The 16,761-nt window shown below is 42.7% G+C and overlaps 1 protein-coding gene across 2 annotated transcripts in view; it reads right to left on the minus strand.

Moving 5' to 3' along the window:
- The window catches only part of STK32B (serine/threonine kinase 32B), a 405,107-nt gene that overhangs the window by 139,628 nt on the left and 248,718 nt on the right, over positions 1-16,761 (minus strand). For both annotated transcript variants that reach the window (XM_027545017.1, XM_027545015.1), the window contains exon 4: positions 13,372-13,545. In XM_027545017.1, coding sequence (XP_027400818.1) covers positions 13,372-13,545 — 174 coding nt within the window. The remainder of the gene's footprint in view (positions 1-13,371; positions 13,546-16,761) is intronic.

Consider the following 16,761-nt stretch of genomic DNA (forward strand, 5'->3'; position numbering starts at 1 on the left):
GCTTTATATCCCTCTTTTCCTCACTTCTGCAAAGACTGCTGTTCTGAGAGGTTGGATTCCAGGCAATGGACTGGGCCACTGTGTGCTGAGAGGTGAGTGCAGAGGTGGGCTCACTTCTTCCTGCTTCTCCCTTCCTTGCAGTCAGAAATAAAGTCATGCAGCCCACCTCTTCCTTAACTAACCACCTCTTTCCTGATCTGCTTCCTCTCATACCACAGACCCATCCAGGGATGTGTCTGGCTGGGGCCAGCCAGGCTGTAAGTCTGCTCAGCACCTCCTGCAGGTTTGACCACTCCTATTGCTCACTTCTCTCTGTGGCATCCTCCTGGGCACAAGGAGTGAGATGCAGCCCCCTGGCCTCCCGTTTGAAGGTGCTGAGTCCTCAGTAGCTCACTGGGATGATGCTCCATGGCATCTGGCTCTGTTCCTAGAAATGGCTTTTTTGAGGTTTGGGGTCCAAGCCCAGCTGTTAGTAAAGTGGTGCTTGGGTTTCCCAGAGGGTTGTGTTCCTTGGGAAAGTCATGTATTTGCACAGCTGTTGGTTTGGAGCAGGATTTGGGGCAATATACCCTAAAGCAGTAATTCTCAACCAGGGGTGACATTGCCCTCCAAGGCACATTCGACTGTATCTGGGGACATTCTTGTTACACTTGGCAGGGAAGGAGAGGAAGGGCTTTAAGCACCTAGAACGTAGAGACCACAAATGCAGCTAAAAGTCTTTCAGTGCACAGGACAGCCCCCACCAGAAAGAATTATCTGGACCAAAATATCAACACTGTCAAGACTGAGAAACCCTGCTCTATACCCTTCAGAATTCCACCATGAATCCTAATGTGCTTAGTCACTCGGTCGTGTCTGACTCTTTGTGACCCCATGGACTGCAGCCTGCCAGGCTCCTCTGTCCATGGGGATTCTCTAGGCAAGAATACTGGAGTGGGTTGCCATGACCTCCTCCAGCAGATCTTCCCAACCCAGGGATTGAACCCAGGTCTCCTGCACTGCAGGTGGATTCTTTACCACCTGAGCCACCAGAGAATTCCCAGTTGGGAATAATTTAACCAGGTGGACTGGGTAAGTAAAAGCATTTTAAAGCACCATGCAGAGGAAGAACAGAAGTGGAAGACAGCAGGAACTCGGGAAAAAAGTAAGGAGTCTGGAACAAGTGAATTTAAAAAGTCTGTGGGTGGAACCAAAGGAAGAGGATGCAATGCAAGAGATGAGGCTGGAGGATGGGCTAGAGTAAGGCTCTCAAATATCACCATCATCATCGTCACCATCAGCTTCGTCTTCTTCATCACCATCATCATCACCATCATCAGTAACTTTTGTCACAGAAGCTCATGTTTATTGAACACTTACTGGGGACTAAGTTTAAACATGCAACACATTATTTTAGTTTATTCTTTAAACATCCAAGTGTAGTTGGGTATTAGTTTCAGCTTGTGACAAATGACCACATACTTAGTGGTTTAAAACAACAAAATTTGTTCTCTTACAGTCTAGAGGTCAGAGGTCCAATGGAAAGTCAAGGTTATGGCAGGGTTTGCATTCCTTCTGGAGGTTCTTGGGGAGAATCTGTTTCCTTCCTTTTCCCAGCTTCTAGAAGCCACCTGCCTTTCCTGGTTCATGGCCCTTTCCTCCATCATCAAGGCCAGAAAAGCCTGGGGTGAAGGCTGAGGGCTCACATTGTATCCCTTTGACTTCTTCTTGTTCCTCTTCTTCCACTTCTAAAGAGCCTTGTGATTCCATCGAACCACCTGGAAAATCCAGGGCAATCTCCCCATCTGAAGCCCTTGGCCGGGAATATAACATATTCACAGGGCTCAGTAATTAGGATATGGCCATCCTGTGGCAGGGGCAGTTTTTGGTCCACCATCATTTTTGCTACAGGTAACAAACCAGAGCTTCAGATCAGTTAGATGCTGTGCCTGAGCTCACAGACTCCCAATGCGGGGGTGCAGGTTCAATCCCTGGTCAGGGAACTAAGATCCCACCTGCTGCATGATGCAGCCAGGAAAAAAAAAAAAAGTCCAAAATGGAGCAGATATATTTATATGTATGACTGATTCAATTCATTGTTCAGTAGTGACGGGAAGAGTTGATTCATTGGAAAATACCCTGATATTGGGAAATACTGAGGGCAAAAGGAGAAGAGGGTGGCAGAGGATAAGATGGTTAGATAGCATCACCAACTCAGTGGACATGAATCTGAGCAAACTCTGGGAGATAGTGAAGGACAGGGAAGTCCTGTGGGGTTGCAAAGAGTTGGATACAACTTAGCGACTAAACAACAGCAACATAAACAACATTGTAAAGCAACTGTGCTCCAATAAATGTTAATTTCAAACAACAACAAAATACACGTAGGCAACTATACCAAATTATCACTAGTTAAGACAGTTTCTCTTTCCAGAATTCAGGAGGCACAAGCCTAAGGGAGTGACTCTATTTACCAACGAGAAAATTAAATCATAAACACACAAGCATTCCAAAGTGAGAACACAGATGCGAGCCCCATCAGTTCAGACAACCAAAGCTGAAAACTAGTGCTGTCCGCACAAGATAATGAGCAACTCATCTGGAAACGCCAAGGGCTTCGGGGACAGAAGAGGTGAATACTGCCGCAGAAAATAGAGTTCTATTTGCATGTACGTGTGAAAGCAAAAGGTGTCACTTTTTGGTGATAGTCACATTTTTTTTTCCTTCATAAAAGCCTGGATAATAAATATTATGTGTAAATATGATAGAGAAACTGACTGCCACTTACTATAAGTATAGAGACAGTAAGAGCTTGGTGACTTGAGATGTCCACTTACTGTTTGCTCTCAGGCAAGTTATTTCCTCCCCATGAGACTCTGGTCTCACCTGTAAAGTGGGGCTGATAATGGGCCCCATCTCTAAGGCCTGGTGTTGGGATTAGGTGAGGTCATACCTGTAAAGCACTTAAAGTAGAGCCTGGCACATGCAACATGCTCAGCAAATTTTTATCTACATCATGGGTATAGTATCTTACAAAGTGATTCCTATTTTGTTACCTTCCAATCACAAGTTCCAAATATGGGGAGAATGCACTGCATTTGCAGGAGACCTAGGTTTGATCGCTGGGTCAGAAAGATCCTCTGGAGGAGGAAATAACAACCCAATTCAGTATTTTCCTGGAGAATCCCATGGATAGAAGAGCCTGGTGGGCTACAGCTCCTGGGGTTGCAAAGAGCCAAACACAATTGAGTGACTAACACTTTCACTTTCAGTTCCAAGCTCTGCCCTAGTGAGTAATCTCCTTCTTAAACTGTTCCCACCCAAAGACACAAAATGACAAAAAATCTCCTGTGTGTGTGTGTACCTGCACATGCTTCATTTACTTTTTATGTGTTAATATTTAAAAATTAAATTGTCCACAGAGAACATGAATGATGACTTCAAGAAGAAAGCCTGAAGAGCATATACTTTAAATAAATGAAAATCTTCAAGATAATCAGAGAATTATTTTTCAATTACATATTTTTGAATCGTTTGAACTTTGCAACATGAACACATATTATCTGTTACAAATAAAATCTTGACTTAACCCTATTCTCCATAGCAAAAAAACAAAATTTACTCCTTTCTTTTCTCAGTGTATTCAATAAAGTAACAAAAAGTTGTAAAAATACAAGTGAATAACTTGTATTACAAGTTATTCACTAAAGGGATAGTTCCTATAAACTTAAAGTATAAATAATGGCCCATCTCTGAGAACCTTGTCTCCCAGGTAATGGGCATCAAGCTAAAATATCTTTGTGTAGCTCACAGGAAATATCCTGACCAGGGACACCTGTGAATGACTGCAGGAAGGAAGAAATTAACTCACTCTCTCTGGAGGCTTCAGAGACTACGCCAAAGCCTTTGACTGTGTGCATCACAACAAACTGGAGAATTCTTCAAGAGATGGAAATACCAGACCACCTGACCTGCCTCCTGAGAAATCTTGTATGCAGGTCAAGAAGCCACAGTTAGAACCAGACATGGAACAACAGACTGGTTCCAAACTGGGAAAGGAGTACCTCAAGGCTATATATTATCACCCTGCTTATTTAACTTATATACAGAGTACATCATGAGAAACGCTGGGCTGGATGAAGCACAAGCTGGAATCAAGATTGCCAGATTCAAGACTGAATCTTGAATTCAAGAAATTCAAGATTGTTATTGAAATATCAATAACCTCAGATATGCAGATGACACCACCCTAACGGCAGAAAGTGAAGAAGAACTAAAGATCCTCTTAATGAAAGTGAATGGGAAGAGTGAAAAAGTTGGCTTAAAACTCAACATTCAAAAAACGAAGATCATGGCATCTGGTCCCATCACTTCATGGCAAATACATGGGGAAACAATGGAAACAGTGACAAACTATTTTTTTGGGCTCCAAAATGACTGCAGATGGTGACTGCAGCCATGAAATTGAAATATGCTTGCTTCTTGGAAGAAAAGCTATGATTAACCTAAATAGCATATTAAAAAGCAGAGACATTACTTGCCTACAAAGGTCCATCTAGTCAAAGCTATAGTTTTTCCAGTAGTCATGTATGGATATGAGAGTTGGACTATAAAGAAAGCTGAGTGCCGAAGAATTAATGCTTTTGAACTGTGGTGTTGGAGAAAATTCTTGAGAGTCCCTTGGACTGCAAGGAGATCCAACCAGTCCATCCTATAGGAAATCAGTCCTGAATATCCATTGGAAGGACTGATGCTGAAGCTGAAACTTCAATTCTTTGGCCACCTGATGCAAAGAACTGACTCATTGGAAAAGACCCTGATGCTGGGAATGATTGAAGGCAGGAGGAGAAGTGGACGAAAGAGGATGAGATGGGCATGAGTTTGAGTAAGCTCTGGGAGTTGGTGATGGACAAGGAATCCTGGTGTGCTGCAGTCCATGGGGTTGCAAAAAGTCAACTGAGCAACTGAACTGGACTGAACTCTGGAGGCTGACCAGAATTAGAAATGTTGAACTTTATTCCCTCCTCATTTAGTACAAAAGAAGCCTGAATTCTAACTCAGACGAGACAGTTCTTTGGGACAGGAGTCTTCCATCTTCTTGTGTGTGTCTTCCATCTTTATTTGCTCGCTTTCCAAATAAAGTCACTATTTCTTGCCCCAACAACTTGTCTTTTGGTTAAAAGACCTGTCATGCAGTGAGTAGTTGGGAGTAGACATGGGAACCCACTCCAGTACTCTTGCTGGAAAATCTTATGGACAGAGGGGCCTGGCAGGTTACAGTCCATGGGATCACAGAGAGTCAGACATGACTGAGCGATTGAGCATGCACACTCGCATGTGGTGAGCAGTATGATCTTGGACTTGATAACAAAATGATAAGCTATAAAACAGCACTGTATCCTTATCTTTTAGACAATTTGTAGAAATGAGAAATAACTTTGGAAAATTTGCTCTTCTCAGAAATAATGCTAGTTTAAAGAAAATTGCTTGCTGGTGTTTCAGGATTAAACAATTATCCTTCCTAAAGGTAAAAACAGAGAAAAAAAGATTTCTGACTAAGATCATAAAAAAAACCTCAAATAAAATTTATAATTAGCTTTAATGATAGAAAGGGCTTCACAAATATTTGACACATTAAGCAGATATTTTCTCAAGGCTGAATACTTTCAATCAACAACTCCAAGGCAAAGATGTAGATACTTTTCATACATCTACGAGATTCCTGTCTTGGAAAGGAAGCTTGTGAATCTGATGACGTGAAGGATCACTGAGATTACAAACCTTTGAGACTGTGAGTTCATTTGAATGTGATGCAGATTCGGGGCTGGAAGCAAAATAAAGTGCACTATATAAATAATCAGACTTCACTGAGAGATTTTTCCCAAGGGAGTGAAAGATATGGCCCTAAGGCTTTCAGGCATTTTCAGACCACAATTTGATAGAAGTAACCTCACTGGTGAAAATTTTTCTCCAAAAGAAGCTCGAAAATATTTCCCTAAAGCCACTTCAATTAGCATTTAGGTCTCTGCTCTGTTCTAAAGAGTGAACAAGCTTGCTGTTTACCAGCTTATATTTGGATTAGATTGGATCTAAAATTACAAGATAGAGGAAAGAATTACAGGTGCCCTGAACCTCACCTGAGCCATGAGCTCTCTTCAGATCAGTTCATTTTCCCAAAATTGATAGATGTAGTACAACAGCACCTGCCATTCATCAAGGAGACTCCGGGAAGCCTTTATTGTTCATATCCTTTATTTTTGTGATGAAAGGTAGTTATGTATCAAAAGAATTATGACTATATTTTGCAGTGAAACTTCGTGAAATTTTTAACATCAAATTTATAACATCCTTTAATTTCAAAGGAATTTCATGTTTGTGCAAGCTACTTTGGGAAACTTTTGAGAGTCTGACTCTTCAGATATCAAGGGATATTTGGGCAGAAAAATTATAGGAAGCTGTGCAAGATATAGGTAGTGACCCACTGCATTTGAACTTGTGTTTTCAAGTAATTTCAAGTAAGGCATGTCCTTCCTCTCTTGAGTATTTCTTCATTGATTCAATATATAGTTATGGAGCACTTACCCTGTGCCAGACAGTAAGTCAGGTGTGATTTACAGGCTAGGGGCATCGCCACTAGAAGCCTTCCTTGCTTCATGGCCACTGCTAGAATACAGCCTTCCTTGGGGGGGTTGATGAGATCCATCTGTGCATATTGTCATTTTCAGATGTGGAAGCACCCTCCCTCATTTAAGTGCTCTATCAACAGTTCAATGCATTTTGAAAGATAAGAAAGTCAGGACAGAGCATGCTCATCAGTGTGAGGTCCAGGGTAGAACTGAGATCAGAGAATGTCAGTTTGAAACCTGGCTTATGATCTTCCAGCTGTGTGTCAGGGTGCAAATTGTCTAATCACCATGACAAATGAGGGTAATCATCATATCTTGCCCATTGGACTGACATGAGAATTAAATGAGGTGATATTTATATATATATTAACATACACACATGCACATATCTGCACATGCTACGTTGCTTCAGTAGTATATGACTCTTCATGACCCCATGGACTATAGCCCGAAAGGCTCCCCTGTCCATGGGATTCCCCAGGCAAGAATACTAGAGTGGGTTGCCATGCCCTCCTCCAGGGGATCTTCCCCACCCAGGGACCAAACCCACGTCTCTTACATCTCCTGTATTGGCAGGAGGGTTCTTTGCCACTAATGCCACCTGGGAAGCCCATATATATGCACACACATATGTGAACACACATATACACGTTTGTATGTAAGCATATATTCCTATGTCTAGTTTAAAGTAGTGTTGACACATAAGAGTTTAATAAGCTTGATTCACTGGCGCTGTTTTTACTCATCTGATTTTCTATGACTTGGCCCTTCTGGGTATATAGTGACCAGCTCTGGCTGAAGAGCCCTCTGGGGAGGGGCCTTCAGCGAAGGTTATTCTCCATTACCAGTTGAGTTAGGTCATTCCCAAACTTCAGCCCATCAATGATTAACATCAGTGGAGGTCTCAGGATGTGCCCCCTACTGAGCTGACCAGTGCAGGCTTTACTCACCCAAACTCTCTCTAGGAGCTCATCTGCCCAGTGTCTCCTGCATTCCTCTTCTCCGAGCTAATGGTTATTTGTCCTACAAATCACAGATGCATGTCCCAGATGAAGACTTGCCAGCCTCCTCTGTGCTCCCCGCCCTGCCCCCCACCTCAGTCTGGGCTGGGTGCCCTCTTCAGAGCTCCTTCTGCCCCAGGACATGTGATGTCCTGTCCTGGGTGCTCCCCCTGGACTGCAGTAATCTGGCCCCTAGGGGGGTTGCCTCCTCCATCTGGGGAGTGCTCCCTGGTGCAGGCAAAGGGTCCCATCGGTCATTTTCCTCCCAGGGCTGGCACGTTTCTTAGCCCAGAGTGTTTTGGAAGATTGAAGGGCCAACTCAAGTGCTCTAAAAAGTAGATCTTCTAATTGTTTTAAAACAATGATTTATTTTGAACCCACAGTGGTATTTCCCTGCTTCAGTGCTTTCAAACCCACTGGGTTATACTCTGAAATACCTTTTTTTTTTTAATTTATTTTTTATTGATGGATAATTGCTTTACAGAATTTTTCTGTTTTCTGTCAAACCTCAACATGAATCAGCCATTGGTATACATATATCCCTGTTATATTCTACAAATCCTCAACATCAGCCTCAAAGGATGGAGGTTTGTCACCACTGAGAATAAATGAACACCTGGCTTCAAAGTCAACTCCTCAGATGAAAGGAAGAGGAATGAGGCACGTAAGGCCCCACCCCAACCCCTCCCAAGCACAGTTAAATCCTTTATGAACTTTTTTCTCATGGAATTCGCATCAGAGCCCAGCAAAGCAGATGTCATCAGGCCCATGTTGCAGATTAGGAAAAGGAGGTATGAAAAGCTAAGTCACATGTCCGAGTCCACCAAGACAGAAGACAAGAAATTACTGGCAATTCAACTCAGGCTTGCATTTGTCAAAGGATTCTATCACTTGCAAGTGTGGCTACTTGGGAAGAAGCAACATTCATCAGTCTGTATAAAATGTGGCACTGAAAATGTCTTGTACGTACGCAGTGGGGGACTTATAAGATCAGCTGTTGAATGAATGAGAAACATTGCCCAACACTGTCCTAAATCCCTATGCACGGTGAATACAGACACACATCATTTCAAGTCTGTACACACGTATACAGTGAAAAAGAGATTTGTTGAACCATATGGGAGAGGGAGAAAACCGGACTCAAATCTCTGCCAAGTCTGTAAGTTTACAAATGGTAAGGTAATTCCATTTACTTAGAGGATTTTTTAAAAACAATTTCCCTATACTGTTGGACAGCTCCTTTTCTCCAAGGTAGATTTAGAATCTGAGGACAGATGACCCCAAAGAGAGCAACTTTAAAATATTTATTGAAATATAATGAAATGGTTCCAACAACCATGCTCTTTTTTTAAAAGTTTTGTTTTAAAGTCTATTTTATCTGATATGAGTATTGCTACTCCTGCTTTCTTTTGATCTCTATTTGCATGGAATATCTTTTTCCAGATGTATGGCAAAACCAATACAATATTGTAAAGTAAAATAAAATAAAATAAAAAAAATAATAAAATGTAAAAAAAAAAAGATTTGTGTGTGTGTGTGTGTGTGTGTGATGTAGACCATCTTTAAGGTCTTTATTGAATTTGTCACAATATTGCTTTTGCTTTATGTTTTTTGGCTTTGAGGCATGTGGACTCTTAGCTCCCTAACCAGGGATAGAACCTGTACCTCTTGTGTTGAAAGGTGAAGTCTTAACCAATGGAGTGCCATGGAAGTCCCCCAACCACCATGCTCTTAACTGACAGTTTCATTTTCGCCTGGTCTGTCTGCCCTGGGTTGCTGGCCTCTGTCTCACTCAGGTCCACAAAGATTCAGTCTGGGGGGTTGTAGGCGAATAGATCATCTATTGCTATTCTATTGCACATCTATTGCACACTAGCAGAGCAATGACAGTGAAAATTGGTGAATGACACTGATACAAGAGATTGGTAAAGAGCTCACATCTTTCCGTGCCTTCAAAGCAGCCCAGCCAGCCCACAGAGTCTTCTCTAGTACTAAATGACCTTCCTTAACAAATATAGCACAGGGCTTACAAGCAGAGACTCTGGAGCCAGAATTCCTGCCGGCAAAAGCTAGTCTTTGACTGTGTGAATGAACAATGCTCCTCAGTAAACAGGTCGCATTTCATTGAACATTCCCTTTACTCCTATATGGCTAAGGCTGCTGAGGCTATTACTACTACTACTGTTACCATGGTGACTACTACAGCCTCACCTCTTCCCCCTTCCTCTTTCTAAATACTTTTTCTTTTCCTCTTTCTTCTTCATTTGCATTCGGTCATGTGTGCTACTATTTGTGTCAAAATTATACACGTGAACAATTCCAAGAATCAAACTGTACTGAAAGTTTTGTTACAATTTTTAGCAACAATTCATATCTTTCTCTCCCACTTTTCCCTCTCCATCCCATTCATCTGTCTCAGGCTATAATTTTGGTATTTATTTGGTATTTAGCTCCTTATCTCGAAGTGTATAGGACTCACTGATTTTCAGTTTCCTGCTCTATCTACTGTCTTCCCACTATGGATGAAAGCGTGTGTAGCAAGCAGTCTTTTTCCTTTATGTGTCCGCAAGAGACACACTCATCTCGCCACTCCCTCACTTCCCCAGCGGTGTATTAATATATTTTTCTGGTTAGGTCAACTTTCAGGGTTTAGGGGATTATGACTAAGCATGCTACACAGAGATGCTTCATGTAGTAAATTGTATGATATCCAATGTCCTAGCTAACACTTTGATTCCTTGGAGTTAAAAAATTACCTTCTTTTTATTGTTGAGGTTTTTTCTCCTGACATCATTTATTCAACTTCAGATTCTTAACCAACTAAATAAATCTCTCAAGGCAGCCAGATATCTTAGCCATTTTTATCAGCTCACTTTTCCTGAAGAAGACTCTCCGAGGGTCTTTTGATCTGACTCCAATCAGAACTAGTCATGGGCTACACCTTAGGCACAGCTGACATTGATGACCTGCCCATCATCGTGAAGCTTTTGCCTCTTTCTCTCCTTTGCTGGAGCTCCAGCTTTCCATATACCATGTCTTCCTCCTGATTTAGCCCTTCATTTTAGTAGAGTCCATGTCATTTTCTAACTACTTGAGACAAGATATACGAGAGAGAGATTTTTTGAGACCTTGAACTTGTAAAAATGTACATCTCAGATTTGATTGATTAGCACGTTTCCTCCGCCTTCTAGTGATAGATAATCCCAAAGGATCCTGATTCCTCAGCCTTTATACCCTGTTCTTCTGTGCAGACTTATTGGCTTTGAAGTTTGTTTTGATTTATGTCTGTTTCTAGTCATTACCCTGCAGCCTTGGTGGACCCTTCAATCTGGAAACTCATATATTTCAGGTCTTTATTTCATTGATGATTTCTTCCCCCTGTGAAGTGAAGTGAAAGTCGCTCAGTGGTGTCTGATTCTTTGCGACCCCATGGACTATACAGCTCATGGAATTCCCCAGGCCGGAATACTAGAGTGGGTAGCCTTTCCCTTCTCCAGGAGATCTGTCCAACCCAGGAATCGACAGGTCTCCCACATGGCAGGCAGATTCTTTACCAGCTGAGCCACCAGGGAATGTTTTCCCCCTTTTCTTCACCCCCTCCATCCCTCCCTATTTTCTTTCTTTCTCTCTGTCTCTCTCTCTTTCCCTTTCTTCTTTCTCTGTCTGATATTGAACTTCCTGTTCTGGCCCTCTAATTCTCTTATATTTTCTTTTTCCTTCTTATTCTACTGTTTAAGGAATATCCTTAACTTTGTCTTCCAACACATCTTCTGAATATTTCATTTCTACTTTCATGTTTTTAATTTATGAGAACTCTGATCTGAAGTTTGTTCTTTGAATGTTAAGTAAACATAGCGTTTATTTTACAATTGCAAAAATCTGTTCATTCCTCTGAAAATACTGAGCATGATTCTTTTGATAGTTCTTTCTCCTGGCAGAGTCGCTGTTTATTCCAAGCTTTTTTTTTCTTTTTCCCATTTGATTGCATGGCTCTCATTATTCATGTTAGAAGATTTCTCTGGATATCTGATAATCTTTAGTCATCACTAACCCAGTTGGGAGCTTACAGCAAAGAAGCAGGTCTCGCTGACTGTGAACTACACTCCAAGGGAACTGGGGAACTTCTGATGTCATAATCTCTCTCCTCTTGGCTCAGCCACATCCCCCCTGAAATCATTCCAGTGTCCAGCCTGGAAGCTGAAGTTTTGAGCCCAGCTGGAAGTGGGGTGGGTGTGTTATTTCAGCATCTGGTATGGATGCGTCTAGTTAGTTGTGCTATCTTCAGTACTGCATCCCAACTCAAGAGGCTTAACGTACTTCAGTTCAGACACCCTCTGTTTTACTATCTTTAGTGAATAAGCCTTCAGTCTTCTGCTTGGAAGAGGAAGGGACAGACATCCAGTTATTCAGGATGGGCAAGCAGATTGGTGCTTTTTAAAATGTCTTAAAAGGCTTTCAAACCCTGCACCCCATTTTAGCCTCTCTTTTATCCCTTCTCCCTCCTTCCATCATTGTTGATGACTATTCATTTCTGAGCCTTTGAAGAGATTCTTTAACATCTATCAATTCATAGTTATTTCCAGACACAACTCAAAATTCAGCTTCTGGTGTCGTAAGCCACTTACCACGAAACACCTTCTTTCCAATTTCCCCTGTGTTTTGCGATAGTCTCCTCTTTAGTTTTCTCCATCTTCGTGAATTTGCCATTTTTCAAACATACTTCATTTCCATTTTATGGAGATTTTAGAAGTGAGAAAATGTAAGTGTGTGTGTGCACATGCATGCGCGCGTGTGTGCTTAATCTACCATCTTTACATAGAAATTCAAGTGCTTGTCTTTCCCAAGTCTTCCTACATTGTACAAGTTAGAAGAAGACGCTCTAGGCACAGTGCAAGACCATGGGTGCACAGATCTGCAGCCACTCATGCCCCCTCCTCTGTGGTCAGAGAGAAGACCTCATTAAGGATCCCACTGCTGGACTTCCCTGGTGGCTCAATGGTAAAAATCCACCTGCCAACACAGGAGATGCAGGAGAGGCAGGTTTGATCCCTGGATTGAGAAGATCCCCTGGAGAAGGAGATCTTCCACCACAACCAGTGTTCTCACCTGGAAAATCCCATGGACAGAACAGCCTGGTGGGCTACAGTCCGCAGGATCACAAAAGACTCAGACACGACTTAGCGAGTAAACAACAAGGATCCCATTGCTATCTGAAGGCTCTTGCTAGCCTCCTGCCTCTGCAGTCAAACTCACCTTACTCATCTGTGCTGTGCACAGGCAGGGAAAAGTCAAGGTCCTGAGCAAGAGCCCAAAGCTCTTGCTTATATCCAGAGCCCAAAGCCAGCACCAAAGCTTTGCAAGAGGAAGAAGTCCTCCACGATGCACAGCATTGATTTCAAGGTATGAAAAATAAGAGAGTAGAATCCGTCATGTTCCCAACTCATGCCACTCCTTCTAACCTGAGTCTGAACACTCCAGGCTCCCAAAGACATACCAGAATGGAAAAGCAAAGGGCAGCCACGTCTCTAAGCAGTGGGTACCAAGAGAGGAGGGCACATGGGCAGTGGCGGTGTTTCACCTCAATGCAGGTGATGATGGAGTAGGCTGTCTGCAGAGAAGGTATGAGCAATAATAATGTTGCTCTGCTTTTTATGATCTCCATGTACTGCCACATCTAAAGAATGTCAGTGAGAAAATATTCTCCATGGCTGCAGACTGCTCCCATCACACCCTACCCACTGGCATCCCTCTGGGGATGATGTTACCTGTGGATGATGTGGTACCGCTGCAGATACTCCAGGGCCAGGGCCAGCTCACAGATGTAGAGCTTCACGTCCCCTTCTGTGAAATGTACATTCTGCTGCAGGTGATAACGTAGATCCCCTCCAAGCAGCAGGTCCACCACCATGAACATGTCCTCCTCATCCTGGAAGGAGTACCTAGGAGCACCGAGAAGCAGAGAAAGTTAGGGATGGAGATGTCTCCCATGCCCTCAAGGTCAGTGGCCCCATTTTCCAGAAGCGCAAGCTGAGGCTCAGAGAGAGGCACTGATGCTAAGTCACAGTGCCCTGTGGTGAAGTACCAGTCCTCTGGGTCTGAGCTGACAAATGGGACCTGAACCAATGCTGGTCTCCAATACGCTACTTCATTTTTAGTGCATGCTTTAATTAGACATAGGCTGAGCACCAAAGAATTGATGCTTTTGAATTGTGATTTTGGAGAAGACTCTTGAGAGTCTCTCGGACTGCAAAGAGATCAAACCAGTCAATCGTAAAGGAAATCAAACCTGAATATTCATTGGAAGGACTGATGCTGAAGCTGAATCTCCAATACTTTGGCCACCTGATGCTAAGAGCTGGCTTTCTGGAAAAGACCCTGATGCTGGGAAAGATTGAAGGCAGGAGGAGAAGGGGATGACAGAGGATGAGATAGTTGGATGGCATCACTGACTCAATGGACATGAGTTTGGGTAAACTTTGGGAGATGGTGAAGGACAGAGAAGCCTGGCATGCTGCGTCCATGGGTTGCAAACAGCCGGACATGACTCAGTGACTGAACAACAACAATGGACTTCAGTAAGGTCTCCAAAGCTGCAGTCTCCTCTCCGCTCCATTCCCCTGCCCTCCCCACGAGGAGCTTGTTTCTACAGCCCTAGAGGGCAGTGATGCTCTTGCAAGAAACACCCAAGCTTTAAGGGAACTGGCAATTTCTACTTGGATGGCTGCTTGGAACCCAGCTGGTGCCCAAGCTCTATGGAGAGACCACAAGAAGGAAAACCAAGGTGCTCCACTCAACAGCCTCAGCTGAGCACACAGTGCCAGCCATCGCCAATCAGCAGCCTTGGGAGTGACCCTTTGGGAATTTGGATATTTCGTTATAGCCCCCGCTGACATCACGTGGGGCAGAACCACCCCGATGAGCCCAGTCAATTCACAGAACATGAGATAATTGAGTGATTGTATTTTGAGCACTATGTTTTGGGGTGTATTTTTTCCCCAAAGCAGTAAGAAATGCACTTAGGCCTTTTATGGATCAAAGAGACAACAGATAAACCCTAAGAATGGTGTCAAACAATTGTAAACTAGAATCACATCATAAAATGTTGTCACAATCCACATGGAACCATGGACTGTAACAAGGACTTTGCAGAATGACTGGATGTTGTCCTGGATGCTTAGATCTGTGTCTCAGATCCTTGAATATTATATCCTGGGCCAGACGGGCTATCCCTCTTGTTGGACAGAAGAGGGAAGAAGGGCCTCAGTGAGCCAGTGTTAGGGTGAAGACAAGGACCCAGACCCCTCAGTCTTGCCTCACTTACAATTACCCACTGTTGGGATGCTGCTATAGTCGCACACTGCCGTGTTTCCCTGCCCTGGCTGTGCAGACCAGGGGAGGGAACCTGATTCGGTCATAGAAGAGGTGACAGACCCTGTGATTATGGGATGGAGAGCTCCAGAACTGGGAGGAAACCTAAATGCCATCTAGTCCCATATGACAGACATCGGGAGCCAGAGGGAGCGAAGAAATGGCTGGTTTATGATCTAAATGTCTGGTCTTCTTTTTATGCTTGTCAGTAAAGCTTTATAATTTTCTACTTAAAATCCTGGGATGTATGCATTTTTATTATGATATTTTTATTATCATCGTTGTTATTATCACACTTCATTATTGTTTTTTAAATTTATTCTTAATTGGAGGATAATTGTTTCACAATATTGTGTTGGTTTCTGCCATACATCAGCATGAATCAGCCATAGGTATACATATGAAACCTTCCTATTGTTATGATATTTTAAAATAGATTTTATTTGAGAAGACAGTCTTTTAAAGTAAGATGTACTCACAGGTCATTGCTAGGGAAAGATGTACTCTGGAATTGCTTATGTTTATCTTGAATTTAGCAGCTTGGCTGACCTCTTAGTTATAATATCTTTCTAATACTTTTTCCACTTTTGAAAGTGTTAGTCGCATAGACATGTCCGACTCTTTGCAACCCCATGGACTGGAGCCCACCAGGCTCCTCTGTCCATGGGGATTCTCCAGGCAAGTATACTGGAATAGGTTGCCATTCCCTTCTCCAGGGAATCTTACTGACCCAGGGATCAAACTCAGGTCTCCCACATTGCAGGCAGATTCTTTACTTCTTGAGCCACCACTTTTTGTGGGAAGTGGGAAGCCCCACTTTTTCCACTTATTACATGAAATGATGATTCTTTCACAACTGCCATGTTCATATATCCTTGCAATCCTTATGCCCTCTACTTCTTCTTCCTTATTTTATTTTACTATCCAGGACCTCCAGTAAAACACTGATTACAAGAGGTGACATCGCGTATTTTCATTTTGGTCTGGAATATAGTAAACTCTATTAAATAGTTTGCTGTAGATATTTGGTGAATAACTTTTTTTTTGCCACATGTGGCTCTTAGTTCCCTGACTAGGGACTGAACCCGTGCCTCCTGCATTGGGAGTGTGGAGTCCTAACCACTGGATGACTGCCACTGGATAACATTTATCCAGTTAAGAAAGTTGCTGTCTAGACTGCTAAGAAATGTTATTGAGTGGTTCAGAGGCTTTTTTTTTTTTTAACATTAAAATGTCTTTGCATTCCTAAACTAAACCTTACTTGATAAACACACTCATATATGTATATCTAAGTAAATAAGACACATATATACGTATCTATTACATCAGATCAGATCAGTCGCTCAGTCGTGTCCGACTCTTTGTGACCCCATGAATTGCATCATGCCAGGCCTCCCTGTTCATCACCAACTCCCGGAGTTCACTCAGACTCACGTCTATCGAGTCAGTGATGCCATCCAGCCATCTCATCCTCTGTTGTCCCCTTCTCCTCCTGCCCCCAATCCCTCCCAGCATCAGAGTCTTTTCCAATGAGTCAACTCTTCGCATGAGGTGACCAAAGTACTGGAGTTTCAGCTTTAGCATCATTCCTTCCAAAGAAATCCCAGGGCTGATCTCCTTCAGAATGGACTGGTTGGATCTCCTTGCAGTCCAAAGGACTCTCAAGAGTCTTCTCCAGTGTAATAGATATACACATCATAGAGAAGTATACTAGATAAACATATACTATATATATTTTTTTAAATTGGATTAATGTTTTTCATTTAGGATTTTTTTTATTCTCTTTG

The sequence above is a fragment of the Bos indicus x Bos taurus genome, chromosome 6 (genome assembly GCF_003369695.1).
Source record: "Bos indicus x Bos taurus breed Angus x Brahman F1 hybrid chromosome 6, Bos_hybrid_MaternalHap_v2.0, whole genome shotgun sequence".
In the NCBI taxonomy this organism is placed as follows: Eukaryota; Metazoa; Chordata; class Mammalia; order Artiodactyla; family Bovidae; genus Bos; species Bos indicus x Bos taurus.